Consider the following 26,295-nt stretch of genomic DNA (forward strand, 5'->3'; position numbering starts at 1 on the left):
TTCACGACTGACAACCATCGTATCACTCCATATCTGAGGTTACTCATGAAGCAATAGTCATAAGTTTCCATCGAGTAGATATTTTAAAATGAACTGGACAGGAGGACGCTTGACAAATACTGCCACGAAATTCGGTATATCCCGCAAGAAAGCTCTAGATTTTAACTTACTGGATACCATCGGAATCGGCAATAACGAACGCGCATCAGCGATTGCGCGGTGTAAGCGTCAACAGCGGCAGCATTTCCAGAAAATGGCTAGAATGAAGAAAGTGTATAAGCCTGAGTTGTCATATAATCGTGGTGGCGGCGGTTCTTCTTCGCCTTTGGTGCGCAAAAGGGGTAGGAAAGCCGACGGCGATGTCGACTACAGTATAAATCAGCACAAGAACGATGAAAAAAACCATTCAATTACGGAGGAAGGCTTTGCACAACTAACAAATAAGGAACTGAGGAGAAGAGTTAACGAAAATGGCGAGGAACGAGAACCGATTCAGCTTGAATCCTCATTCGTCGCGTCAGTGGAGGCTAGTCCTACACCAAAAGAGTCTTTTGCAGACAGAAAGCGGGCATTGCTGGATCAACATGACTGGGGATCTATATTTCTGACTGATCCGGTATTGTATTTATTGTCAATGTAAACAAGGTTCTACTAACGGTATCCAGAAGCGACGATGCTTAGCGTAAAATATTGGAATTAAATGTCAATGATAACTTGACGGTTTCTGACAAATTTAACTAGGACTGGTACGATGTCTCAAGAATGGCAGTATGAATCAATGAAAGGTCTCGCTAAGGAGGTGGATACCAAAATTAGCACTCCAAAAGAGACCATCAGCCCAACCAATTGCCGATCGAGCGTCGTTGGTGTCGAAAAACAAAATGGACACACGCCATCAACGCCGTTCAATATGGACTACAAAGCTCGCGGCGTTGTATCCACTTCGTCGTCTCCATACTCAGCACTAGCATCGTCTCCTACAAATTGTCGTGGACTTAGTATGCTTAGCGCTGCTCGGCTGCGTACTGTCACGGAAGACGAGGATAAAGAAAAAGAATATGCGATGCAATTTGGCGAAAGAGCAAGCGTCACCGACTTGGGAGAATATAGTAGCGATCACGCACGAGCTTATGACGATTCAAGTCTCGAACCGGAAAACATCCTCGGTGCGTTTGGTAGCTTGAAGTCCAGTTTCTCCTATGCACACAATGTACAAGTACCCGATACAAGTTTTGAGAGTCTGCATACGTCCGGCAGTTGTGATCAGTTCGAGGACCGAGATGGATGGAAGGCGGTCATGGCCAGCACGAGCATTGCTGATAATACGACGAGCAACAGCATGACGAATAATCAAAACGAAGTCAATATTTCGGAGGATGTTAGCCGTGAGTGGCGAGAGCTCGTTGGCAAACAGAGAAGTTATTTAGGTAATAGGACAACCACGGGGCTCGACATGAGTGTTAACGCAGGGGTCCATGTGGAATCGTCTGAAACAGACTCTGTGGACAGCATCGAAGTAAAATTGAATGAAGATCACCGTAACGAGTCATGCGTCAGGTCAAGCTGGCGAAAGTTTATGGAAGTGGGCGATCCGACGTTGTTGAGCGGCAGTGGAACTGGCGAACACCACTCTACTACGCTCTAGTGTCCACAGAAGCGGACGCTTCAGTACTCAAAAATGATTGGCAAATTTAGAATGGCGCTTGACGCAGACTTCAAGCTGGTTCATGGGGCGGTAGGCTCTCCAATGGAAACATTAAGTTACATTATTTCAATTCTTTATTTGCTTCTGACTTTGCTATGACGTATATCTGCTCTGGAACGGTGATAGGATGAATCCAGCTATAGATTGGGTTTCTTAAGGTATAGCTACACATCAATAAACATAATTTGCACAGAAGTAGCAGGCTTTACTGGTTTTTGGCACTAGCGAAATCAAAATTAGAATAGCGTAACTTCTGATGCTAAATAATTCTTGTGCGGTGCATTTCATATTAAATCGGAATCAATGATGCCGCCGAAGTTCCTGCCACTGACAGACGCCCCGCTATGTTCTGGTTTTCTGAATCACTGCCATTTTTCGTGGGCAAATTCATTGCGATGGTGGACCTCGTCCGTCCTGGGGCAGCGTGTACATATCTCATCGTGTCCGTTGTCTGCTGCTTTACTATGAAAAACCAATTATTTCGGTTCTATATCTCGGTCTTTCATGTGCCTAACACATATTTTCGGCATGTCGGCCATGCAGTATCTTAGAAATCAGTACTGTGCGCTGTAACTGACCCGTCTTTTTCTTCTTCTACGCCGTATTCGACTTTCCATCTAACATGATTCTCAAAGCGGTGCGCCATCGATCCGGCTTCCTTCCGTCATGGTCACTATGTCCATCGCCATTTTCTTCTTGGGTACGCATGCATCTCCATCATTTTAGTTAATTGATTCATAGATTTGCGTGTTTGATACTGATGGTATTGTGCCATCTGACCTGATATGATGGAAGCTGGACAGTTAGTGAAACTGGATGAAGAATAATCAATTAGACATCAATTAGACTGAGAATCTGCCCCATATATAAGGTTTATTGCCATCTTTCCTACTGCCCTAACCCGATGTAGGAACGTTACCAAAATGTTAGAAGACGAACGTTAGAAGTCAGTCGATCTGCGACGGTTAGTCATTTATATTATGATAGCTTTACGGAATAATTTAGCTAGCACCACTTAAAGACTTCGTGAATGCGTATTTTAAGCATGTAGAGCTTGAGTTTTTTCAACACACTATTCCCTCCATAACCAATTCGACTAACAATTACCATTAACAATTAAAAGAGTCTATAAAGCAAAACCGCTAATTAGGCCATATCTAGCAATATTTACTTCCGTCCTAGTTTCATCCATGCAGGCGGTTTAGTCAACTTCGAGCCGCTCGAAACTGGACCACCGCCCAGTGTGCGTCCGGCCTCGCCAGTGCCGCCCAAGGTTTTACTCTTTACTTTCTTGGTATCCCCATCGTCGTGTTCCTTCTGCTCGCTCTCAAACGTCGGCATTTTTGAAACATCGAGCGCCCCCTTCAATACTTCTGGTCGCAATGGCTGCTTGGGTGGCTCATATCCTTCTCCCAACTGTGCATAAAGTTTTGCCATGTCCCACGCAAAATAGAGAATCTCCCGAGCTCCAAATCCTAAGTCATCGACTAGAGTTTTAGATGGATCGGCAAGTACCCGTCGTGGTGGTGTGATAAAGAAATAAAACGGAATCATAGGGTCAACGAGCGAAAAGCGGACAAAAGTCATTACATCCCCGATTGTTTCTGTTGCATTAAAGGTGCTTAGTAACTGCGTTTGATCCGGGAATCTGATTCGAACTTCGCACTATTGGCCAATCCATTTTAGACAATTTGCATCTTTGATCTCTAATTACTAAGACGAACAATACATACCTTCCCGACTTTTGCCCTTTTCTCCGCTTCTTGTTTCTGTCGAAGTTCTTTGGTGAGCATAGGTCCTCCTTCTGTTAGTTTCCGTGACTTGGTCGTCAGGAGCGACTGATATGCTTTAGCGCGAACAGTCGTCATTTCGTATATTGACTCATCATAATCTGTAACATGCCGTCAGCAACGACCCTCATAGTGTGTTTCTAATATAGGCAAAAGACGTGTATGCAAAAACTGATGGCAACTTACCATTGACCGGTTCTGGCGTCATGTCTGGTGCTAAATACACTGCCACACTTCTGGAACCAGCAGCAGCTGCCGTTGATGACGATGACAGAGGCACTGCGTTCGCCAGTCTGCCGGATGGTGAAGTAACAGCACCTGGCACTAATTCCTCTGCTGGTTCTCTCGCTGGATTATCTGATGCAAGTGGGGACTGGGCAAGGTCGTTGGGTTCCGCCACACTTTCGTTGGCCGTGGAATCAGGTTCCGACATGGTTCGCCGATCTCTTGATTCTTATCAACTAAGCGCTTTGAGTCTTATTTAATATAGTTAAAGAGATTTTGCGCAAGGAGGAGTTGTGACGGGGCACTGATTATGCAGGAAGTAGGTGGTTGATGTAGAAAGTCTGGCACTTATGCTGCGGCGTGGAATACGGAGAGACACGCATCGATTGAGTCGGTGTGTACACCGAAGGCACCCAAGGCGCCCAAATTATATGAGCAATCGTTGCCAATGCAATTGTTCAGTCCATTGTTAAATCTAGTATTTACATAGCGTATTGTATTATAAAAAGTCATCAGAATGGAAATGTTTCAAATCCCGCTGCGCCTTCATCGACGAATTGTAATGGCGGTGGCTTTTGTTTGTGGGAGCCCACATAGGACGGCTCATAACTCCCAACTTCGTCCCTGGATCTCGAACAAGTTAACTGCCGAGATGTCGCCCGGACATCTACTCTAAATTGTACTGTACCTCACCATGACAATGTAACATTAATAGTACGATATCCCTCTGCACGGCACGCGCTTATACTCCTTGGTAGAACTAAAATTCGGGATGAATAACGGCTCGAGCACTGCTGACTCCACAGAAAAGTTGGCGGCTGGTCTGCCGTACCCAGATTCGCTATCGCACCTTCTCGCCGAGTTGGACTCTCTATTCTCCCAATACGGTATTCCAGCGTCAATTCCAGTCTATAAGCAAGAGGATCGAACAAGTGTCCAGATCCACCCGAGCTCGCTGCTTGATCTGTATAACGCGCTGTTCGACCCCGATACTCCCTTGGTACGTCCGGTCCAGGTCCAGGAGAGTATCACTTCCCGCGTGAAAAGTGTGAAGTTGTTGATCGGTACCATTTCCCAGAACATCTTGAAAATGGATTTGAGCTACATTGATCCGTTGGCTGTTGTTGCTGGTGATGCGGACGCGATTCGAGAATTGCTCCAGGTGGTGGTCGCACTTGGGATGACTGTGAGACAGAAGCAGTGGCGAGTGGCACAGATGCAAGAGCTCGCGCACGCTATGGAAGATGATGCGGTCGAGTCTGAGGTCAGCGTAGAACCTAATAGTGGTATGTCGCTTGTTCGCAGTTCGTAGTCGTGAAGATTGTTGACGCTTTATATAGACTACTCGGACGACGAGGACTCAGATCAAGGCCATGCGAGCGACTTGTCCTCGGGAGTCTCGATAGCGAAGTGGAAAGCAAGAGCAACTGTGGCGATTAACAGAATTGGCACGCGCCGTTCATCACCATCTAATGCAACTGACAGTATTCGACGCACAGTATCGGACACGAGGTTTGCAAGGATGCTCAGGGAATACTCGCCATTTGGACGTGCAAATTCGCCATCATCATTATTGTCGATACGCAAGTCTGATCGACTGACTCGATCATTTCCAAACAAGAGTAGTCCTGCGCTATTGCATGTTTCCACACGTATCAATAGGATCAGCAAGTGGTTACCGACACCTAGACAGCAGTGGCTGCGCCGCTCATTTAGCCATCTGAGGAGACGAGCCTATCAGACGACTGTCCCAGTAATGATAGCGAATCCAAAATATTCTCGTTCTGCATCGTTATATTACGGAATTCGTCAACGGAACTCAAGACGGAATTTATTGGGCAATGCCCATACTGCCATGCCCATCGACTACAATGATGAGTGGATCACGGATGATGACGACCTGGGAGGCTATAGTAGCACTCCACAAGACAAATACGGCGACATTGAGCTGTCGGAAACTTCGAACGCGCAAATCCGGATTCCTGGGCACTACTTAGAATCTCAGCAACTGTCGCATATCAAACTATCAGGGCTTTCTTCTTCATATGCCGGTTTAGCATTAGCAGCTAGCAACGGGACACATCCTGATGACCTTGGCGTGAACAAGTTCAGTGAAAAACTGGTACATCCTCGGAACTCTGACCACCCAAACAAGCGCAGAGCAGATCTACTGAGTAAATCATACCACCGTCTTGGCGGCCTTCACCAATTGGAATTGTCACCCCCTTCGAATACTGTGATCACACGCAATGAGAACTTCGTGTCCCCGAAGAAACACTCAAAGTTTCTCCAACTTAAGATTGATTCTGCAATATCGGCATCAGTGGATGACGATGACGATGACATCGACGACGAGAACACAAGCTTAAGTAGCACAGAGGTGCACTTTAGGGGTCGTCGAAGGCGGATGAGGAGATTAACTGAGTCGCAAAGTATGCATGACAAACGCGAACAGGAACTACGCAGCAAGTTCATGAAATTAAACGTAGAATGAGTAAATTTTAAGATTGTATAATAGAATTGGAATAGATTTGATAGCATGGCGTTCAAGTTGCGTAAATTTATAATTGTTTTGTCAATTTATATGATCAGTACATAGATAACAAAGAACTATAATCCGATGACAGAAAACGTACATCACTTGATGAACGGGATTAGAGTCCCTGTCGACTTCTTGTACTCGATGTACTTATCACCGAAAAATTCGATCAACAATTTTTCTTCGTCTGTGTAACCTGTTAGCAAGGATGTTCCACAACTCTGCAGAGACAAAGGCAGCGTCTTACATTGAATACGATTATTAAAAAATCGCCACAGGATAATAGCAAAGCCAACGCTCGCGACCGGATTCACCAGGAACAACTGCGTTCCAATCGCCCACCAAAAATACCCGAGATATGATGGATGTCGTGTGAAACTGTACACCCCTGTTGTGACTAGACGGTGTGAATCCTCTTTATGGTGTACAATAACGTGTGAAAAGTTGGACGAGGCGTGGATCATTGCCATTGATCGGAGAATTTGGCCGAAAACCATGAGGGCGAAGCCTATAGCTGATAAAATTATGTGCTTCTTAATGTTTCCAAAGAAAGCCCATTCGATTGTCGCTTCCATTAAGGCGGAGGAATGTGCGATGAAATATGATGAGCCATTGCGGAATAGGAATGCTTAGGATTTGATATTAATTTTCCGCACCCAAAACTTTTCGAATTTACACATACAGTCAATTGTGACTTTACTAGGATTGTATCGTGCAGTAATCCAGTACTCCAAGAAATGAAACGCTGCAAGCGAGGCGACGTACGCCGGTAATTGATAGTACAATCCATCGTTCAACAGTCTAGCTGCAACAACCACGCTGATCGCTAGGAGGATTCCCAGTATAAAAGAGTGAAGTGCAACCTCGTCCGGTTTGTGGTTCACGTAATTGTATATATATATCTCAGCTTGCGTTTTCTGCTGATGCTGTTTCTCCTGCAGTCGTTGTCTAAGGAAGATCTCTCGTTGCTCATTATTGGCCTCTATCTCGGCTGCGATCTGCGAAACTTTGGCCGACGAAAATGAGCACTGGTCGTCCGCCGGCGGTGTATTTTCTTGATTTATCGACGAAATTGTTGTGGAAGCCGTATACGTTGTAGTTGGGGGAGGAGCTGTCATAACTTGATGCGGCGTCGAATATTTGCTGGTACGAAGAGCCTCGAATGTTGTGCAATGAGTGGAACTTTCGTGGGATTCGTCTGGTATTTAATTGAGGGCCATTGGCACTAGTTTAGTGGTAGAATTACCGCTCCTTGGGGTCGACAGCACTTTTTGTTGTGCAGATCTACACGTGAACACAATCGCGTAGTTGTCGTTAAACATTGTGCAGGAGAACAATAGGAGAGTGCACATCGCCGCAACAAGGCCATTTTAGCAATTTTGCTCTGAGTACACTTAAGTATCGCAGCAACGTTCTATCAAGTCATTGATTGGGTTCGATCTATAGACTGACTGATTGTCTCTTGCAATCGAAGGCGGAGTCGCTGGTCAACTTTTCGATGTTCAATTACAGCATTGATTTCTTATATCGAGAACATTTCACTCGACAATCTTTTCGCCCTGCAATATTTGCTAAAATCTAGATGCTATCCCTATAGTATGTATGTGCAATATAGCATGAACCGACAGTAATCTACCTGCATGCTCGTTAAATGGGTAGATCCGACGGATGCTACAGCTGGCGTAAATGCAGCGAATTAGCGTCGAATACAACACCAACCACGCATTGCAACTGGTTACCAGCCGCAGACTCTACGGCGCGGTAGGGTCGAACAGTGCAAAGATCAGAAAGGTCTGTGAAATATCAAGCTTCGTACCTTTCTAGCTAATTTGGTGGCCATGGTACGTTCCCTCATACTCAGTTGAGCCGCACTTGCTATCTAACAGACTTTTGGTTGCCAAATTTGATACTTTTGACAAAAAGCTACGTCTCCTTTTCGAAGGACAATAGGGTAAATACTCCGCCCGAGCTTCCAGAAAATCTCTAAATCTCAAAAGCTCTTTGGCCTTGCTGTCCATTGCCGACAATTAGAAAAACAAATCCGTCAGTTACTCTTTGCCCAGTATTCCAAGTTATTATCTCTATAGATCGGCAAATATTTAGTCCCGTGTAACAGAATTTGTCCTCGTGTATTTACACTTATCAGCTCTGGTTTCGACAGATATATTACTTCTCCAGGATGGATGACGCATATGTGCGATCCGTCGAGGAAGTTGTCAAGACCTTTGACACCAGCTTGGAGAATGGTCTCACAGATACTCAGGTCGAGGCATTGAGAAAGCAATATGGAACAAACTGTAAGTCTTGGTTGAACAGACTGTGCATATCTGTAATCGATCGAGTTGCTAATCTTGATCCTTCCAACCATAGCATTACCCGAAGATCCACCCACGCCACTTTGGCAGCTGATTCTCGCGCAATTTAAGGACCAACTTGTTGTCATTTTACTCGTGTCCGCCGCTGTTTCATTTTTACTGGCACTATTTGATGACGGCGACGACTTTACAGCGTTTGTTGACCCAGCCGTAATCCTTATCATCCTGGTCCTCAACGCTGTGGTAGGCGTCCAACAAGAAACTAATGCCGAGAAGGCCATTGCAGCGCTTAGTGAATACTCTCCAGCTGAAGCTAAGGTTATCAGAAGTGGCACTGTTCACCGTATCAAGGCCGAGAATCTTGTTCCTGGTGACATTGTGGATGTTGCAGTTGGCGACAGAGTCCCAGCAGACTGCCGCGTGTTTAAGATTACCAGCAATGCTTTCCGTGTCGACCAGGCCCTTTTGACTGGTGAGAGCGAAAGCGTTAGCAAGGACACGATAGCAATAGCAGATCCTCGAGCCGTTAAACAAGACCAGATCAACATGCTGTTTTCCGGCACTACTGTGACAGTCGGTCACTGCAACGCTATTGTCGTCCTTACAGGATCAGCGACCGCGATTGGCGATATCCATACTAGCATTGTCTCTCAGATTAGCGAGCCTACTCCTCTTAAGCAGAAACTTGACGATTTCGGCGAGATGCTGGCCAAGGTTATTATGGTCATCTGCATTCTGGTCTGGGTTATCAATATTCGCAACTTCAACGATCCTTCCCACAAGGGCTGGCTCAAGGGTGCTATCTACTACTTTAAAATTGCAGTGGCTCTGGCTGTCGCGGCTATTCCTGAAGGTCTTGCCGTTGTTATTACTACTTGTTTAGCTCTGGGAACCAGAAAAATGGCGCAGAAGAATGCTATTGTTAGAAGCTTGCCCAGTGTCGAGACTTTGGGGAGCACAAGCGTTATCTGCTCAGATAAAACAGGTACTTTGACCACCAACCAAATGAGTGTTCAGAAGGCTATCTATTTCTCAGACGCCTTGATTGAGCTATCAGTGGAAGGTACCAGCTTCGCTCCTATTGGCCACGTTAAGGATCCCATCGGCAAGGTTTTGCCTATTCCCATTAAGGTGTCACCATCTATCTTGCGTTTGGCCGAGGTTTGCAGTCTTTGCAATGATGCTGAGATTGTCTACGACGGGAAGAGCGACACTTATTCCCATGTGGGAGAGCCTACTGAAGCTGCGCTACGGGTGTTGGCAGCTAAGCTTGGGTTCAATCACACCAAATACCACGGCGATCATGATCGATCAGCTACCTTTGAGTTTTCTCGTGACAGGAAGAGTATGTCTGTCATTGTCTCATCTTCAGTCAGCGGTACCAGTGAACTGTTCGTCAAGGGTGCGCCAGAGTCCGTTATTGAACGATGTACATCAATCTACTCTGATTCAGCTAAGACTCCGTTGAATCCTCAGATCGTTGCAGAATTTAACGAGAAAGTCGTTGCATATGGTAAACAAGGATTACGTGTCATGGCTCTCGCTATTAGGGAAGATATTGGGTCCGATCCTCTTGCATCAGCAGCAAAGTCATCTGAGGACTACATTAAGCTTGAACAGAACTTGACTCTGGTTGGTATTGTTGGAATGCTGGATCCTCCTCGTCCTGAGGTCCGTGAATCGATTCAAAAGTGCTACGATGCAGGTATCCGAGTCGTAGTGATCACTGGCGATAATAAGCAAACTGCGGAGACTATCTGCCGGCAGATTGGCGTCTTCGGAGCTGATGAAGAAATTTCCAAATTGAGTTACACAGGACGTGAATTTGACGATCTCTCTGAAGCTGAGAAGCTTGAAGCTTCCAAAACCGCCAAACTTTTCTCTCGGGCCGAGCCGGCTCACAAGAGCAAGCTAGTCGATCTTCTTCAAAGTGCTGGCGCTATTGTAGCCATGACTGGTGATGGCGTTAACGACGCACCGGCGTTGAAGAAGGCGGATATTGGCATTGCTATGGGTTCTGGAACTGATGTTGCTAAGTTGGCAGCGGACATGGTTCTTGCTGACGACAACTTCGCTACCATTGAAACTGCAATCGAAGAAGGTCGATCGATCTACAGCAACACTCAGCAGTTCATTCGATATTTAATATCTTCCAACATTGGTGAAGTAGTGTCTATATTTTTGACTGTTCTTCTTGGTATGCCCGAAGCATTGATTCCTGTTCAACTTTTGTGGGTGAATTTGGTGACCGGTGAGTAGTTTTGAAATATCATGTTTTAATCCCTCTGATGAGTATAGATGGTCTACCCGCTACTGCTCTTGGATTCAACCCCCCCGACAATGAGATTATGCACCGTAAGCCTCGTGCTCGTGACGAGCCTATTGTTGGCAAGTGGCTCTTCTTTAGATACATGGTAATCGGTACTTATGTCGGATGCGCAACTGTCTTTGGCTATGCTTGGTGGTTTGTATTCAACTCTGAGGGACCTCAGATTGCGTTCTCTCACTTGGTAAGTTCTATGTTACCTTCATCGCGTTGTTTTGTGAATGAATCTAACGTGTATGTTTAGTCGCATTTCCATAGCTGCCCTCTTTCCTTCCCCGAAATTGGCTGCGAGATGTTCTCCAACGAAATGTCAAAACGCGCCTCTACTGTATCTCTCTCGATGTACGTGATATACTTCCATTTATTTGGGGACCGTTTCTAATAATACCTTCTAGTCTTGTTGTGATTGAAATGTTCAACGCTATGAACGGCTTGAGCTCTACCGACAGTTTACTCACTTTCCCGTTGTGGAAGAACATGACACTTGTATACGCCATCATGCTCTCCATGATTCTGCACTGTGCAATCGTGTATATTCCGTTCTTCCGTACCCTATTTTCTGTGGCCTCGCTTTCTCTGAATGAGTGGAAGGCTGTTTTCTTTATCAGTTTCCCGGTTATGTAAGTTGGTGGCGACATATTTGTGGAATCTATTGCTAACAGGATTTAGCTTGATCGACGAGGTCTTGAAGTACTTCGAGCGAACAGTAGTCGAAGCTAGACGACAGAAGGAGAAACAGTTGTAGAGTTGTCGCATTATAGATCATTAGAAACATTACAGGTACGTAATAGAGATTACAATGTCGGGGACCATATTAGCGGAAGAATATGTAGGCAACAGGCTTGCTGGATGACAAGGGTACGATAGATGTATTTTGGCAGAGAATGAAAAATTGTGTTAGGCGTAAAGAAATTCTGTAGATTGACTATAATCGATGGTTCGCCATATATTATATATTTATATAGCGCTTTCTAGCTTATGTGTGTATTTATATTCTATATTTCCTCATAGATGCCTCTATGTGAGTTCCTCCAAATATGCTACAGCTCAAAATGCTGTAGAAGTCCTAATCCTCAGGATGAGCAAGAACGCATCCTAAAATTTGTAGGCAGTTGATCTTACGACGCGACGTGCTAAATGTGACAACTATGATTGCGTATCGCTCACTCTATCGCCACCGACAGCTATGATATTAACGCTACTCGCAGCCGAACCCTGCTTTGCGGTTGCATTACCCACTCGGACGTCAAACCCGAACCCGAATCCGAGAGCGAGTCCGAGACTTACATTTGTTCCCAGGGTTCAACAGCCTGCTCGGACAACACCACCTGTTTGTTTGGATTGTTGGAATAGAACAGAATACTGAGCCCTCGCTCTAGAGCCAGCTCAGCTATACTTAACCTTCCAATAGCTCACCATGGTCACCACGCGTTCAGCTACAGGAAAGACCCCAAAGAAGGTCACGCAACCGGACTTTATCGAGACTGTAAAGCGACGCAGGCGCACGAAGCAAGCGAGCTCCGACGAGATGATACCTGCCAATGCTGAAATAACCGGGGCAACGGTTAATGGCAACGGAAAAGATGCAATCATGACATCAGCAGAGGATAAGCATGCCGAATTCGACTTTGGTGGCCCAATTGGTGTCTCCTGCATGATGGTGTGTTTCCCATTGTTGATGTGGTATCTCTGGATCTGCACCACGTATTACCAGGGCCATCTTACTCTCCCAGCCAACGATGAGACCATGCAAGACTTTCTATTAAGGCTCTATGGCCACTTCCTCGACGGCGCATTTCCTGACCTCAAGTCGTGGCGGATTGTGTGGGGCTTTCTCATCTTCGAAGCTATCCTTTATGTTACTCTCCCCGGGGTCTGGACTCAAGGTTTACCGCTTCCTCACCTCAATAACGAGCGTCTACCATACTTTTGCAACGCTGTCTGGTCGTTTTATACTACCATAATCGTTGCTGCGGTCTTGCACATCACCGGAATATTTCCAATTACTACTTTAATTGACAAGTTCGGTAGTATCATGTCGGTCTCCATCATTTCCGGTCTCATTCTCCCGTTCTTGCTGTACTTTTACGCGTATATTACGAAGACTCAGCACCGTATGTCAGGTTCGTTCGTTTATGACGTGTTTATGGGCGCCGTTCTGAACCCGCGCATTGGCATTATTGACCTCAAGATGTTCTACGAAGTCCGCCTTCCGTGGTACATTTTGTTTTTCACTACTGTCTCTAGCGCCGTTAGGCAGTATGAGAGTTATGGTTATGTCTCACCCCAAGTCTGTTTCCTTGTTCTTGCTCACTGGCTCTACGCCAATGCATGCAGCAAAGGTGAAGAGTTGATCGTTACTACTTGGGATATGTTTTACGAGAAGTTCGGATTTATGTTGTTGTTCTGGAATATGGCAGGTGTGCCGTTCACTTACTGCCACTGCACCTTATTTCTCGCCAACAGGGCTCCATCCGAGTACCAGTGGAGCATTTACTACAATGTCTTCGTTTACTTCCTCCTAATAGGTGCTTACTACGTCTTCGATACGACCAACTCGCAGAAGAACCGCTTCAGACAGCAAATGTACGGCACATTAATTCCGCGCAATACCTTTCCACAGTTGCCATGGCAGACCATCAAGAATCCTACTTACATTAAGTGCAAGAATGGCGGTACTCTGCTTACCTCCGGTTGGTACAAGTACGCTCGCAAGATTCACTACACTGTCGACTTCATCCAAAGCTTGTCATGGGGTTTGATTACTGGATTTGCGAGCCCCTTGCCATACTTCTATCCCGTGTTTTTCTTCTGCGTGTTGAGCCATCGCGCGTACAGAGATATTCAGCGATGCAAGATCAAGTACGGTGACGACTGGAAGGAGTATGAGAGACAGTGCCCGTACTTGTTTATTCCGTTCGTGTTTTAAGCACCTTGATTGAGACCATGAATGGCGATAGAGGGGACCGACGGTGAACGAATAAACAAATGAATAATGGGAAGTGCATGGAAATGAAGGCAATGAAGCGATCCCGGATTTGAACAAGTTTGAATGCGGCAAATGCCGTTTACATTAGGACTGGACACGCATGACGGATATATTCGTACCCGCACGAGTATTCGTAAAACATGTACGAACATTTGAAGATTCTTTAATTTTTTAACTTCAAATTCCTTGGCATTCTCGGCGTTAAAATGTATCTCTCCATTTGTTCTCATAGTCTCTACATGCAAGGAGTGCCACGAAACCAGCAAACCTCTTCCTTTATTAAACAGTCCCTCTGCAACCACGCAGAAGTTGGAATTGGCATACAGTCTCTTATTGCAGCTGCCATACGCCGGTTCTAGTATCTTTGTACTCTCGACCGCTAGAAGGCCGGTCCTTTTCAATCTTGGCCGACTCATATGCCGTCACGATCCACTTGCGAAGCAAAGGTCGATGTCAAGACAAATCCTTTTTTGGGATTAAGAATTTCGATAATACTTGAGCTTTCATATGTTGTTCGGCGATGACTGGTTCTTCTCTGCTTTGTTGGTGTTTTTCCTTCTAGCGAAACAAAAAAACAGAGAGCTTCCGCTCAGCAGAAATTGTTGGTATAACAGTCTTTATCCTTCTAACGATGCAAATTTCTGGTAAAGAGGAACCCTAATAATTGGCTCACTCAATATCTGGCAATTTGACAATCGTTTGCGCAATATTACGAACATATTCGCAATTCACATTCGACGAGTTGTATTCGACGTGTATTCGTGCCCAACCCTGGTTTACATAGTTTACATATCGCCATGATTCACTTTTGCCTAATTCTATGTAATATGTGATTGGGTATAGATGATGGTGATATAGTAAATGTATGCACAAGTAGCCTCGCTCAAGTAGCCTTGCTAACAACGGCTATGGTGAAAGGATGAGTTGTGGATTGAAATGATATGTGTACTGCATAATACTATCGTGCTATGCTTCCAATAATCCAATTATTTTATTTATGAATTGGGCCGCTTACAAATGTAGATTGGGACAGGGCAGTAGTCGGACGATGGCACAAAAGTATAATAATGAGACTCTACAATCATAGACACAGACATCGAAGTCTTTAACCGGTACGCCGCTTAAATCTCTACCTCAAGATAGGCAAAGATTGAATACAGTTTGCTCTATGATTCAGGACCACATATGGACAAGCAGAACCCGGTCCAGGCGAAGAGGGTTCTCATCCGCAGCCTCATTCGTCAGCTTTCTGTAGTACTCGATCGCAAGCCCCAGCTTTCCAGTCCTTCAATCAGGAGGCCACAATCGGGTACATATGTCAATAGCAGAGACATATCACTGGATCTACGGCCAGGAATGAACGAAGTAGACGATGACGCTGGGCCTGTGGACATTTCTGTGATGGAACTAATGCGGTCATTAAGCATAGAAGAGCAATCCATCTTCATAACACTGCATTACTTACTGCCTTCTACATTTATTCCGGCTCTGGATCTTTTGGATAAGGGTGTCATCGAATTTATTGAACCTCCATTTTCTGGATCAACGAAGGAAGAGCAAGATGGAATTGGACCAGTGGGCATGTTCCGCATTGCAAGGTCACCGGAGGACTCCGATCCTTCGTATGAGCGAGTACGGACAGGAACATGGACGTGCTCCTGTGTACAGTTTTTCAAACACGCAGTCAAGATTTCCGAAGTAGCTGACCTTCTCGATCTGGGGCCCACTGAATATGAGGACTTCGTGCCTGCCAGTCTTCCTGATGAGATTGATGAGAGCGCGGGTGGAACCGAGGATGAATGGTTTTTACAAGTAGGTGAATGTGCACATGTCGTCGCTTGCTATATTGCAAAGTGCTGCGGAGACAAGGTTAAGGAGTTCGTAAAGATTGTTAATGCTGGGACGACTGATGAGTGGCTCGAGATGTGCGGGATAGGCATCGTTCCGCATCCCACATATCCTACGCCTATTTAAATGTGTGTAGTTTAACATTGCACGATACAGAGTTATTTACTCTGATAATGTAATAGTGACTGTAAATAAATGTTATCAATCAGTTGCGGCATTATTTGACGCCATCGGTGCCACGGCGGGAATGTGGGTGGACTGGTGGGTAACTTGCAGTGCTCAATTGCAGATGTTACCTCGCGGAAGAAATACAAGGCGAAGAAAAAATTACAACCCAAGGACATCTCCACGCAAAACATCATCTGCAACTCAGCGCTCCGACAACCACATTCCAGTACTGGTTATGTGAATTATACCCGTCCAATCTTGCATCGCAATTTTTTTCGCCGTACGAGGAATCCCTACGATCAGCAGCACGGGCGAATTGGCGAACCTACTTCATCTCGGCAGGCGCCATTTACAAGCATCCAGAATTACATGTCGTATCAACCAGATAATTCTCCGCTCTGCCAGCATTCGATTCCACAAGCAAGCACACAAAAGGTGTCAAATTCTATAGCACCATCATCGCCGGTAAGTAGTGCGAGTACGTCAGTTCCGGCGTGGTCGTCATCGCCATCATCACGGCATTCCAGTCGACGGCCCGACGGTTCGAGTAGCGCTTCATACAGCGGTCCGATAACACCCACACCTTCTTCTCCTGCTTCCTCGACGGTTGGACATTCGTGGTCGTCAGCTGGAGGTAATGTCTCTGCCAATACGACGATTCTATCTACAGAGAGTAATGTTTCTGAATCGGTGAACATAAGCACTCCAAGAACGGATTACAGCAGCAAGTCGCTCTATCCACTGCCTCAACCTACTGTATGTTTCTATTCTCCTGTGAATTGATATATATTAGAGATGTGATGCTAACTATGAGATAGTGGCCGTGGTTTTCAGATCCAAGCGAGCCTTTCCCCCCTCGCCAAGGTCGACGGCGAAACCGCACCCATTCACGAGCTCGACTTCAGCAGTTAGGAATATTATATGGGAAGACGATTCCAGAATTGATTGAATTACGAGAAACACTTGGAATTAAATTTGAGAGTCATATACGAAAGCCACGGGAACAAAATGCACATGGGTCACGGGAGGTTTATGGTACAAGGTCAGCCGCGCCACATGAACGACCAAACGGAGCCAGATCGTTTCCGTCTACTCCTATGAAGACGTCTGCCGAGCCAGGAGTTCATTTGCGTGCACAGTCAGCCAAGTCATGGGCTGACATTGTAAAGCCCGTGAAACTACTTGCTTCTGTCCCCTCGCACTCGGGCACCCGCACCGCTCCAGCCATACGCCATTCACATGCGCATACAGCATCAGCCTATAGCATATTGACTGAACCTGCATCACCATCATCCGCATCCTCATTATCAGCTACAACGCAAACATCTGACGCTACAGAATTAGAGCCTCCAGTAACTGCGTCATTAGAAGAAGACTTCGACGAAAAACCACCGGTTCTCATACCACGAGGACTCGTGAACACAGGAAATATGTGCTTCATGAACTCCATTCTTCAGATCCTGTTATATTGTGTGCCTTTCTATTCATTCGTCGATACGTTGGGCAAGAAGCTTACACACAGATTCAATTCTGAGACACCAATATTGGACTCTTTGATTCTTTTCATCCATGAATTTGATCCCAAGGTCGTCTCGCGATTTGGAAATAATGCCGCGAAGGCGTCGCCGTTTGGAGAACCATTCATTCCGGAATTTGTGTACGATGCGTTGCGGGCCAATACTTTATTCGCTAATACGCGAAGAGGGCATCAGGAGGATGCTGAGGAGTTTCTTGGGTTCTTACTCGACGGACTGCATGAGGAGTTCCTTACGGCGGCGCGACAATTGCAAAAGACTCAAGTTAATAGTACTAACGGCGTCTATGGAAGAAGTCATGTGGAGAGCGCTATTGCAGATTTAAAGATTGAGGACGACCATCTTTCAGGTGACGGATGGTTGGAGGTCGGTAAAAAGCAGAAAGTGGTAGTCACTCGAACGGTAAGTTTCTGATTATATACTGTTGAGCTTTGGTATCTAAGCATTGTGGCTGACATTGGCAGACATCTGTGGCATTATCACCAATTACCAAAATCTTTGGTGGCCAGTTCCGCTCAGTGATCTATGCCGCGCACCAGAAACCTTCAGTGACTCTCGACCCTTACCAGCACGTACAGCTCGACATTTCCGATCCCCAAATCTATACTATTGAAGACGCATTGGCTAAAATATCACAGACAGAGGTAATCAGCCATTACAAGAGTGACAAAGGTGATACTGTTGAGGCCACTAAGCAGACATTCTTCGAGAAACTTCCAAAGGTTCTTATCCTGCATCTCAAACGATTCCACTTTGCTGTGGAAGAAGGATCGGGGTTCCCCTGTATACAGAAAATTAGCAAGACGATTGGATACAAGCGCGATCTTCAAATCCCTCCTGAGTGCATTTCACCGCAGCAGCAAGGAGTAACCCCTAATTACAAGCTCTTCGGTGTAGTCTACCATCACGGCAAGTCAACCGAAGGTGGACATTACACGGTCGACCTGCATTATAAGCACAGTGACACGTGGATTAATCTTGACGATGTGAGTATCAAGGAGATCCAGCCCGAGGATGTCGAGACTGTGTACGAAGATGAGTCGGCCATGCGACGGAGAATAGTTATGGGTGGATCGGGTGACTTGGATGAGCGGACGGCGTACTTGCTGTTCTACGAGAGACTGTAGGGATTTCATGCATCTCGAGGCATTACTGTATTTCCTCGTTGTGTTATATAGGTCTTATTTTTGATATGCATTTCAGGCAATATTGGGAGCTGCGGATATTAAAAGCGGTACAGTGATTTTATATCATGTTTCTTTCTACCGAGAAGGTGGCGCTACTGCTGGCATCCATCATATGTTTACGCAAGTTGATTGGCTATGTGTTCTCGACATCAAATGCATTCAGGGAGATGGGATGGATAGGATAGTGGAGAGAGAAGCATTTGTAAATTGCATGCATTTAGTGTTCAAGTGTAGGTTAGCGAGTAATGTATTACATATTAGCATCAGATCGCTTGATGCTTTGATATAAATACTGCACCTGAATCATCACCAAAGCCGTTCGTACAAGAGCGTACGAAGTCGCAACACAGCGTTACATGGGACATGATACCAAATAATATCCAATAACATATACATATTAGCGATTCATCCCAGCTATTAGAAGTCGCCAAATGATTACAAACTACTCATATTCCTGCATTTGGTCTGACATATCCTCGTCATCCTCGTCACCCTCATCAGAACCGCCAGAGGCAGATCCGTCCTCATCGTCAAATTCAGATTCAACTTCAGATTCGTCCGTCGGATTCAAGTCGGAGGCCTCAAACTCGGACTCCTGCTCCGACTCGTCACTTCGCTCGGACTCCGACTCGTTATCCAAGAAACTCCAGCCGCCCTCTTCGAAAAACGAGTGTGGATCCGAGGTAACTGTTTTCATGATCGTAGCCCAGTTCAAGTTCAAGGGTCCCTCGGAGTACGGAATCTCAACTTCGTCTAGCCAGTCCTTGACGTTATCTAACTGATCCATAGGAATAGAATTAATGTGTGCAACAGACCGACTGAAGTCCTTAAACACGAAGACCAGATCGAAGTTCTTGAGACCGAACTGAACACGCTCCAAATGTGCAATCTCAATTTCTGCGAGCGTGATCACTAAGAATGGCGGATCAATGAGCTGTACGAGGCAGTCCGTAGTCGGCTGGCAAAGAACGTTCGCGCGAAATGGGACGCCATTGAAGCCAAGTTCTCGGAAGGGAATATCTACATCAAAGCTATCGTTCGACGCATCTGAAATCTTTTCACTGAAGTTGCGGAATTCCTTATTCAAAGCGTTTCTCCGCTTGCGCTCTTCTTGTTCAGCCTCCAGTTCATCCTCATCACCATATCTGTACTTTCGCTTCCTATTTCCAGTCTCGTCAAACTGTATATCTGAAGCTTCACGGTAAAACTGCACGTCCTTGGTTTTCCGCTTGCCGATCATTATTGGATTTTTGAGATGCACGTGAATAAGGACGATCAACTCATGATCACAAGGCTGGAAAAAGAGATGCTTGATATTACTGAAGACCAAATCGATCTTGTGCTCGGATCGGATAGATGACTGGTAGCGCAAACCGTTCTGATGAATCTCAAGTGCTCCAGCGACACGCTTTCCATCAGGCGCAGGCCGCACAAAAATATTGTCTAATCTGATTGCACGCCGATTTTTGACCTCTATCAAATTGTTCTGTTCCACAACGTCCTCCAATTCCTTTTGTTCTAGCTCCTTCTTAACCGCATTCTTCTTCATTTCCTGAATACTACGGAAAATGTCTGTAATACGCTCCGTATCGCGACTTCTGTATGTCAAACTGTGAACAAAATGAGCGCTCGCATCCTCGAATGGCTATCACGCGGGTTAGAAAACAATTTCACCAATGTCCTATGATTTTGCCACCCAAGCTCTCAAACACGTACCAAATCGTCCTTCTTTCCCACACCCTGACCAGGAGTCAACAGATTCAATCGAATGTAAACATATTCGCCCTCATCATTTTTACTGGCATTCTTAAGCGTCGAGATATGAAGTGGAACTGGCCGACCACATATGGGAACGACGATGACCTGATTCTTGGGGTCGACTGCAATCTTGAGATCTTTCACTCCAACAGGAAACTGCGACTCGCGCTTGTATGCTTCGAATCGTCGAAACACAGCGCGTTTCTGATCGTCTTCTGCTTTCAACTCACCCGCAAACCTGGCAAGGCCCTCATCTTGTCTTTTTCGATGAAGTTCCTTTTGATGCTCGCGACGCTTGAGTTCGGTGCCTTCATTAACCTATCAAATTGGTCGCGCTGAGTTAATAACGTGTATCCTTCAGTGATCACGCTCGATCCATTCTCTAAAAGTAATTAAATAAAACTGAATACTTACAATCTTCGTCTCATTTCTGAGCTTCGACTTAAAAGTCCTGTCCGCCATTTTATTTGGATCGATGTTTAGCAGATGATGTGAATAGTGCAGATGGATTCTTGATTCTTCAGTGCATTAAGACCTTCTGGAGCAGTGTGCTGTCGCAACAATGGCTTATTTGCCATCTAGCGTTAGAGATATGCTCTATACGCATAGAGTTTACGCGTTTACAACTTCAACGCCGGAGTCTGGAGTGGCCAGCGGCGGATACGAGCCGAAAGCTCTAGGGACCTCGCGTTCGAGGTATCTCGACCACGTTGTTCAGCGCCAATGCAGGCAGCAAATCATTACGCGTCTGTTCGGAATAGTAAATGTACGAAGTATTTACTACCACTGAGAAGCTACGTGGCTTTTGTCGCGTTCCACACCCATTAGATAAAGCGTCGAGGCTGATCTTGTAGGTGCTGCGCAGTCCTTATTAAGACGCGTCCGCGGCCGCCTTAGCTCTTAAGCCAGGTGTAGTCCCAACGGTGTATATCAGCCCTATCTGTGGCATTTACATCTCACTTAATGCTGTAAATAGAAACGATTATGCCACAAGTACATCCGCGATTCACTTGTAAACCTGTAGTTCGTATATCTTGACCTCTTCCACTCGTAGCCCCTTCCCACTCGATCATTATCTTCAGTGCCTCATCCTACTCTATTATCCTTGCATCCATACCGCCTCGCATATATATTCAGTAGATTATAGCAATGGCTCAAGACGAATACGACTATTTATTCAAAGGTGAGTTTGACGAAATTTGCAACCTACATTGGTAGTGCGTTGGCCGCAAGGGGGTCGCGCTGTCCGCCTGAAATGAATGGTGGGTATATATAAATCAACGTACAGCGTTTGCTATCAACAACGAATCAGTAAAGAAATAGCCAGCATGTCGAGTATTCTCCAAATGTAGGCTATTCGTGGATGGGATCCACTGATTCAGCTCGAATTTGGTCGATGGCAATGATCTCGGTGTGACAGGGTCGTTCTTTGCGATTCTAGTTAAATAATATGGACCGTTGACAGGCACGCACTGCCATTACTGTGGGTTGTAATGTAATTGTTCGTTGTCTAATGCCTATAGTTGTCCTTATCGGTGACTCCGGTGTCGGAAAGTCCAATCTTTTGAGCCGTTTCACTCGTGATGAATTCAACCTTGAGTCCAAGAGTACTATTGGTGTCGAATTCGCCACTCGATCCATCTCGGTCGACGGCAAGACTATTAAGGCCCAGATTTGGGATACCGCTGGTCAGGAGCGCTACCGAGCGATCACCAGCGCGTACTATCGTGGGGCCGTCGGTGCGCTACTCGTATACGATATCTCGAAGAACGGCACATACGAGAATGTCAATCGATGGCTGAAGGAATTGCGAGATCATGCTGACAGTAATATTGTTATTATGCTAGTCGGAAACAAGAGTGATTTGCGACACCTAAGGGCTGTCCCGACTGAGGAAGCTAAGAAGTTTGCTGGTAAGTCGGTTTTCTCCTTGTGAATTCTATTGAAGACTGCATGGATTCTAACGTTGTTAACGTGTAGCTGAGAACAACCTTTCATTTATTGAGACCTCTGCCCTTGACGCGTCCAATGTCGAGCTGGCATTCCAGAATATTTTGACTGAGATTTACCGCATTGTTTCTGCAAAGCAATTAGACCAGGGCAACGAGAGCGGCCCAAGACCAGGTGAGGGTACAACCATTACCTTCACGAGTTCTCCAGATGAAATTAAAAAGGATTCTTCGAAGTGCTGCTAGATGTGAAGAGTGTGGGTGATGTACGAATGTTTAAGTAGGTTTGAATAAAAGAGTATAGTAAATGCCATAATACATTAAGGCAATGAAAACTAAAGCAAAAGTCGTACAGTTCATTTGCATCTATGGAGAGACACTGGCAATGGCAGATATGGTTCAGGTGAGGATTGTGTGCTTGTCTATTTTTTTGTGGCTTGTTTGATATGAGTTAAAGTGTAAATGATCAGTGACGACTTTGATGACAAAGGTTTAATTACATATTTCTCGTGAATTGTTTGGGGAATCAAAGTTTCGTCAACATGTTCGTTTGTCTTTGGTTTGTGTTTTTGTGTTTTGTGTGTACGTGCGTGCTGGCTATGTAAGTTTTTGCCGTTCCTTGTTCATGCTTTTTGCTTTTCATCTTGCGTCCATGGCCCGCCTTATTAGAGGTGTACTTCCAATTTATTTCATAACTATCCAATTATTATTCACAAAAATTCCTATTCTGATCTATACACAATTCTATATTAAATAAAATGTCTCCACATTATTATGTCCCACAAATTAGATCGAAGTACCATCTTATTCATATGCAAATGGCTTTTTCTAATGAACCTATTCCGACTGGAATGTACTGCGTCTACCCAGACCATCTGCTCGACCAAGGCCTTCCAACCGCCTCGCAAGTCCGTCGACAGCCACTGTCATGGGGTCATATCCTTCGTCGTTGGCATCTTGTACTTGGTGTTCGGGTAGTGGAATGTCTGAATGAAGTGGTGATGGTGCATGATAACTTCTTGCCTTCGTCATAAGCTGCGGCCCTCGATAATTGTCTTTCGAGTAGCCATCGCAATGTGGTGACTGTCGGTAATAGTTACCATCGTATTGTTCTTCCTGCCCAGTTCCGTTGCTGTATGCCGAGTATGAGTATCTGGAATCTTCTGTCCAACCTGGATTGCTGTAGTGATACTGATTTACAATATCAGTATGGGGCACAATCGTCGGAGGCACAGGAAGCGGTCTCCGTCCAGAAGTTTGTCCTCGGATCGGTGAAGTTGGGGTATCATTGTAGCCATCAGAAGGCAAAGTATGAATACTGTGATACTGAGCAGGAATATCTTGGAGGACTGTAGGGTCATACCTATATATAATTTCGTGTCGCGAAGGAGTTCTGGAGACGTAGTTTTCTTCGACGTGGCCAGCCGTGTGCGGCGACAACGGAGACGAGAGCGCAATTCCAGCCCTTGAGTTCGTGCTTGTAGGCGATAATTGCGACGGACCACGTAAGCTCTGTTGAGATGATGAATGTCGATGGTGTGCCGCATAGTAGTCAGATGGTGGTGGAGTAGATGCGCCTGACTGGGGCGACGAATGCGGTGATGACAGGGGAGAAGAGCTTATAGGTGCCGGGCTTGCAGGCAAAGGACGTCTTTTCGGAGGAGGAGGAGGAGGAGGAGGAGGAGGAGAAGTGAACGACATTCGTTTTTCTTGTTTGTGGGCTTTCGCCAGCACACTCTTCACATGTTCCTTCTTTTCAAAAAGGATTAGTGCTAAATTGATATGAATTATATGAACAGAGGACTTACATTGGGGTAGAACGTCAGTTCAATGTACACTTCCCCGGCGTACTTCTGGCGATACTGAATTTCATGCCATTTGTCTGATATACTTTTACCTGCATTCTGCAAAATCGATTTCACATCAATTATGCTATCTCCGATCAACTCAGGCCGGGAGTCGTTGTCGTCGAGAACGGTGAGCTTCAGGTGATCGTCGGATTCCAGTACGGGAAACCGCAACTCGTGATTCCACATCGGCCTTTGCCCGCCGCGCTTATCGATTTTTGTAGATTGAGCATTTTGGCCAATTCGTATAGTGCAGTAAGGATCCTGTTTGCCGAGTGTACGGCGATTTGGTAAGTTTTTCTGTTCGTGTTAGTGTCGAATAGTCCACTTCCAGAAAAAAATATTTTAACCTACAGCCTTTATAAGTACTGCAATTAAAGTACCGATTTCATTTGGCGTAGTCATTGAAACCGACATTATTCGTCGTTGGTGTGTTGCCTCCTGAAAATATAACGCACCAACACGTATCTACGCAAGAAAACTAAGAAGCCAGCCTCGGTTCTCCGTTCGTGACTTGCCGCACTTATTCCGAAAAGCTATTTGATTCCGTTCCTCATGAATTTGTAAAAATTGCTGGAGTATACCGTGGAGAATCGCCAGGCGTTACTAGCACTCTTCGTGGTGTGGCCCTCCCGATGATCCGCCCGCGAGGAGGTTCCCTGGTGAAACAACTGATGCGGCAACGCTCAAAACGGCTAGTCCAGATCGAGGTATACGTAAACAACACGAATGACGCGCCATAAACCCATACCCTAGGCAATCATCAACGTCATGTTGGTTCTGGTTGGAAGAACCGACCAATATTTAACATAGCTCCGCTGCACCTCATCAACCTTAGACGGATTGATTTCTAAGATTTGCCGTTTCAGTTTAAAAAGAAAACCGGTAATTTTTCGTTTATGAAACGAAAAACTAATCTAGGTTTGCTAGATTTTGTGAATGCAGTTTCACTGCATATGCTGGAAATTTGCACGTACTACGTTACATTGCTGTAGTAATGCCATAAATACATACCTATTTGAGATTATCTAAAATGAGCCCCGTCTTGAACACGTTGATGTATGAATTGTCTTTGGATCGACTTGCCCACTGAACTTGTTATCGAAATGTGCTGGGCTGTCCCGAATACGAATATTCGCATTGGACAATTTTCGTATTCGTTATTCGCAAGTACCAGCTTCCGCGAATAATATTCGCACTAAATCACATCTCAACTAAAAATTCTAGTTTTTCAGGTTAAGTACTTAAGTTTGGTTCTTTTTCTCAGCGCTTGCTAGCAATGCACTTTTAACGCGCCGAGAAGTACTCCATCTTATTATATTATCTGGATATTAACCGCCACTTTCAATGGCAGTAAGGCTTACAATTGTACGTCGTTTCTAGAGAAGATATCTGTATGAAATCAATCAAGTGGCAATTAGGGTTCAGGTCAGTCGTAGGAACTTGATTCAGTAATAGGCATCGAATATTCCGCGAATATTCCGCGAATATATAAGAAAAAATGATGCGAATAATTATTTGCCGGATAATATTCGCAAAAGCTAGGAACAGCCCTGAGTACGATTTAAGATGCGGGGATTGTCCGCCAGGCAATTACAGGTCATATTTGTAGTAACAAACCGGCTTGTAAATAAAACTAATGGAGGCGCATTCATTTTTGTTAGGGGTTTTCATGGTTGGTTGGTCGGTTTTTGGCCAGTTACTACAGCCTCACGCTGTCGCTTTGGAACATCGGGTAAGGGCTATCTCGACGAAAACTTCGGACAATGAGGATAAATCTATAGCCTTTGCATCTAAACCGGCGTGGTCTCGATGGTGTTATTTGCCAAGTCGACCGACGTAATTGTAGGCAAAGAGTCGTCCATAAACACGATATGACGCTATGTGTTTACATTTCTGCTTGCCAATTATCTTCCAAATCAATTCTCGACGTTTTCTTGCTGCCCGAACTACAATGACTTCCTTTACCCACTAAAACACGGCTCTAATTACAGCTGGTTGAATGAGCAAGATAGACGATTTACACGAACTTCCGATGCCGGACTCATATATTATTATGACGGGGGCACTGTTTTTACCATCATCGAGGAGTTAAGAGTCTCAGAATGGTATCC

The 26,295-nt window shown here is 45.3% G+C and overlaps 11 protein-coding genes across 11 annotated transcripts; 7 read left to right on the top strand and 4 right to left on the bottom strand.

Moving 5' to 3' along the window:
• Positions 1–4: 4 nt before the first annotated feature.
• On the top strand, positions 5–1,645 carry V1513DRAFT_462372 (uncharacterized protein; the record flags this gene model as incomplete). The annotated part of the gene is made up of 3 exons (XM_066899930.1): positions 5–616; positions 666–682; positions 742–1,645. The coding sequence occupies exons 1-3, from the start codon at positions 89–91 to the stop codon at positions 1,643–1,645; spliced, it is 1,449 nt and encodes a 482-aa protein (XP_066755532.1). The 5' UTR covers positions 5–88.
• A 1,017-nt stretch (positions 1,646–2,662) lies between these two features.
• On the bottom strand, positions 2,663–4,140 carry V1513DRAFT_438051 (uncharacterized protein). The gene is made up of 3 exons (XM_066897013.1): positions 3,682–4,140; positions 3,439–3,596; positions 2,663–3,370 (listed from the first exon to the last, which is right to left on the bottom strand). Exons 1-3 carry the CDS (start codon positions 3,926–3,928, stop codon positions 2,873–2,875), a joined length of 903 nt encoding a protein of 300 aa, XP_066755533.1. The 5' UTR covers positions 3,929–4,140; the 3' UTR covers positions 2,663–2,872.
• Positions 4,141–4,181: 41 nt separating this feature from the next.
• Positions 4,182–6,318, top strand: V1513DRAFT_477436 (uncharacterized protein). The gene is made up of 2 exons (XM_066900243.1): positions 4,182–5,006; positions 5,061–6,318. The coding sequence occupies exons 1-2, from the start codon at positions 4,493–4,495 to the stop codon at positions 6,212–6,214; spliced, it is 1,668 nt and encodes a 555-aa protein (XP_066755534.1). The 5' UTR covers positions 4,182–4,492; the 3' UTR covers positions 6,215–6,318.
• A 39-nt stretch (positions 6,319–6,357) lies between these two features.
• V1513DRAFT_374591 (Isoprenylcysteine carboxyl methyltransferase family-domain-containing protein) lies at positions 6,358–7,377 on the bottom strand (the record flags this gene model as incomplete). Its single annotated transcript, XM_066894859.1, has 3 exons — positions 6,358–6,446; positions 6,507–6,887; positions 6,942–7,377. The coding sequence occupies 3 exons, from the start codon at positions 7,375–7,377 to the stop codon at positions 6,358–6,360; spliced, it is 906 nt and encodes a 301-aa protein (XP_066755535.1).
• An 877-nt stretch (positions 7,378–8,254) lies between these two features.
• On the top strand, positions 8,255–11,919 carry V1513DRAFT_394927 (uncharacterized protein). The gene is made up of 6 exons (XM_066895349.1): positions 8,255–8,556; positions 8,630–10,825; positions 10,873–11,084; positions 11,145–11,242; positions 11,296–11,520; positions 11,570–11,919. The coding sequence occupies exons 1-6, from the start codon at positions 8,439–8,441 to the stop codon at positions 11,643–11,645; spliced, it is 2,925 nt and encodes a 974-aa protein (XP_066755536.1). The 5' UTR covers positions 8,255–8,438; the 3' UTR covers positions 11,646–11,919.
• A 398-nt stretch (positions 11,920–12,317) lies between these two features.
• Positions 12,318–13,829, top strand: V1513DRAFT_374436 (ergosterol biosynthesis ERG4/ERG24; the record flags this gene model as incomplete). Its single annotated transcript, XM_066894852.1, has 1 exon — positions 12,318–13,829. One exon carries the CDS (start codon positions 12,318–12,320, stop codon positions 13,827–13,829), a length of 1,512 nt encoding a protein of 503 aa, XP_066755537.1.
• Positions 13,830–15,160: 1,331 nt separating this feature from the next.
• Positions 15,161–16,026, top strand: V1513DRAFT_438064 (uncharacterized protein). The gene has a single exon (XM_066897014.1). It carries the CDS (start codon positions 15,246–15,248, stop codon positions 15,861–15,863), a length of 618 nt encoding a protein of 205 aa, XP_066755538.1. The 5' UTR covers positions 15,161–15,245; the 3' UTR covers positions 15,864–16,026.
• Positions 16,027–16,035: 9 nt separating this feature from the next.
• On the top strand, positions 16,036–18,653 carry V1513DRAFT_214257 (uncharacterized protein). The gene is made up of 3 exons (XM_066894370.1): positions 16,036–16,661; positions 16,724–17,842; positions 17,905–18,653. Exons 1-3 carry the CDS (start codon positions 16,275–16,277, stop codon positions 18,565–18,567), a joined length of 2,169 nt encoding a protein of 722 aa, XP_066755539.1. The 5' UTR covers positions 16,036–16,274; the 3' UTR covers positions 18,568–18,653.
• A 172-nt stretch (positions 18,654–18,825) lies between these two features.
• V1513DRAFT_462380 (FACT complex subunit-domain-containing protein) lies at positions 18,826–20,875 on the bottom strand. The gene is made up of 3 exons (XM_066899931.1): positions 20,800–20,875; positions 20,344–20,703; positions 18,826–20,272 (listed from the first exon to the last, which is right to left on the bottom strand). Exons 1-3 carry the CDS (start codon positions 20,845–20,847, stop codon positions 19,070–19,072), a joined length of 1,611 nt encoding a protein of 536 aa, XP_066755540.1. The 5' UTR covers positions 20,848–20,875; the 3' UTR covers positions 18,826–19,069.
• Positions 20,876–21,534: 659 nt separating this feature from the next.
• Positions 21,535–22,580, top strand: V1513DRAFT_423200 (ras family-domain-containing protein; the record flags this gene model as incomplete). The annotated part of the gene is made up of 3 exons (XM_066896021.1): positions 21,535–21,568; positions 21,909–22,298; positions 22,366–22,580. The coding sequence occupies 3 exons, from the start codon at positions 21,535–21,537 to the stop codon at positions 22,578–22,580; spliced, it is 639 nt and encodes a 212-aa protein (XP_066755541.1).
• A 425-nt stretch (positions 22,581–23,005) lies between these two features.
• On the bottom strand, positions 23,006–24,809 carry V1513DRAFT_438077 (uncharacterized protein). Its single transcript, XM_066897015.1, has 2 exons — positions 24,143–24,809; positions 23,006–24,086 (listed from the first exon to the last, which is right to left on the bottom strand). Exons 1-2 carry the CDS (start codon positions 24,368–24,370, stop codon positions 23,172–23,174), a joined length of 1,143 nt encoding a protein of 380 aa, XP_066755542.1. The 5' UTR covers positions 24,371–24,809; the 3' UTR covers positions 23,006–23,171.
• Positions 24,810–26,295: the final 1,486 nt, after the last annotated feature.

This window comes from Lipomyces chichibuensis, assembly GCF_038497645.1.
Source record: "Lipomyces chichibuensis strain CBS 12929 unplaced genomic scaffold V1513scaffold_4, whole genome shotgun sequence".
NCBI lineage: Eukaryota > Fungi > Ascomycota > Lipomycetes > Lipomycetales > Lipomycetaceae > Lipomyces > Lipomyces chichibuensis.

Excerpts from the sequence above, each read along its gene's own strand:
- V1513DRAFT_438051 (XM_066897013.1), bottom strand. The coding sequence starts at position 3,928 with ATGTCGGAACCTGATTCCACGGCCAACGAAAGTGTGGCGGAACCCAAC. Across the intron at positions 3,597-3,681 it reads GACGCCAGAACCGGTCAATG|ATTATGATGAGTCAATATAC; the intron begins GTAAGTTGCCAT and ends GGCATGTTACAG. Across the intron at positions 3,371-3,438 it reads AAAGGGCAAAAGTCGGGAAG|TGCGAAGTTCGAATCAGATT; the intron begins GTATGTATTGTT and ends ATTGGCCAATAG.
- V1513DRAFT_477436 (XM_066900243.1), top strand. The coding sequence starts at position 4,493 with ATGAATAACGGCTCGAGCACTGCTGACTCCACAGAAAAGTTGGCGGCT. Across the intron at positions 5,007-5,060 it reads CAGCGTAGAACCTAATAGTG|ACTACTCGGACGACGAGGAC; the intron begins GTATGTCGCTTG and ends CGCTTTATATAG.
- V1513DRAFT_394927 (XM_066895349.1), top strand. The coding sequence starts at position 8,439 with ATGGATGACGCATATGTGCGATCCGTCGAGGAAGTTGTCAAGACCTTT. Across the intron at positions 11,085-11,144 it reads AGATTGCGTTCTCTCACTTG|TCGCATTTCCATAGCTGCCC; the intron begins GTAAGTTCTATG and ends GTGTATGTTTAG. Across the intron at positions 11,243-11,295 it reads TCTACTGTATCTCTCTCGAT|TCTTGTTGTGATTGAAATGT; the intron begins GTACGTGATATA and ends AATACCTTCTAG.
- V1513DRAFT_438064 (XM_066897014.1), top strand. The coding sequence starts at position 15,246 with ATGAACGAAGTAGACGATGACGCTGGGCCTGTGGACATTTCTGTGATG.
- V1513DRAFT_214257 (XM_066894370.1), top strand. The coding sequence starts at position 16,275 with ATGTCGTATCAACCAGATAATTCTCCGCTCTGCCAGCATTCGATTCCA. Across the intron at positions 16,662-16,723 it reads ATCCACTGCCTCAACCTACT|TGGCCGTGGTTTTCAGATCC; the intron begins GTATGTTTCTAT and ends ACTATGAGATAG. Across the intron at positions 17,843-17,904 it reads AAGTGGTAGTCACTCGAACG|ACATCTGTGGCATTATCACC; the intron begins GTAAGTTTCTGA and ends TGACATTGGCAG.
- V1513DRAFT_462380 (XM_066899931.1), bottom strand. The coding sequence starts at position 20,847 with ATGGCGGACAGGACTTTTAAGTCGAAGCTCAGAAATGAGACGAAGATT. Across the intron at positions 20,704-20,799 it reads TCAGAAATGAGACGAAGATT|GTTAATGAAGGCACCGAACT; the intron begins GTAAGTATTCAG and ends CCAATTTGATAG. Across the intron at positions 20,273-20,343 it reads TGGGAAAGAAGGACGATTTG|CCATTCGAGGATGCGAGCGC; the intron begins GTACGTGTTTGA and ends CCCGCGTGATAG.
- V1513DRAFT_438077 (XM_066897015.1), bottom strand. The coding sequence starts at position 24,370 with ATGTGGAATCACGAGTTGCGGTTTCCCGTACTGGAATCCGACGATCAC. Across the intron at positions 24,087-24,142 it reads AACTGACGTTCTACCCCAAT|AAGGAACATGTGAAGAGTGT; the intron begins GTAAGTCCTCTG and ends CTTTTTGAAAAG.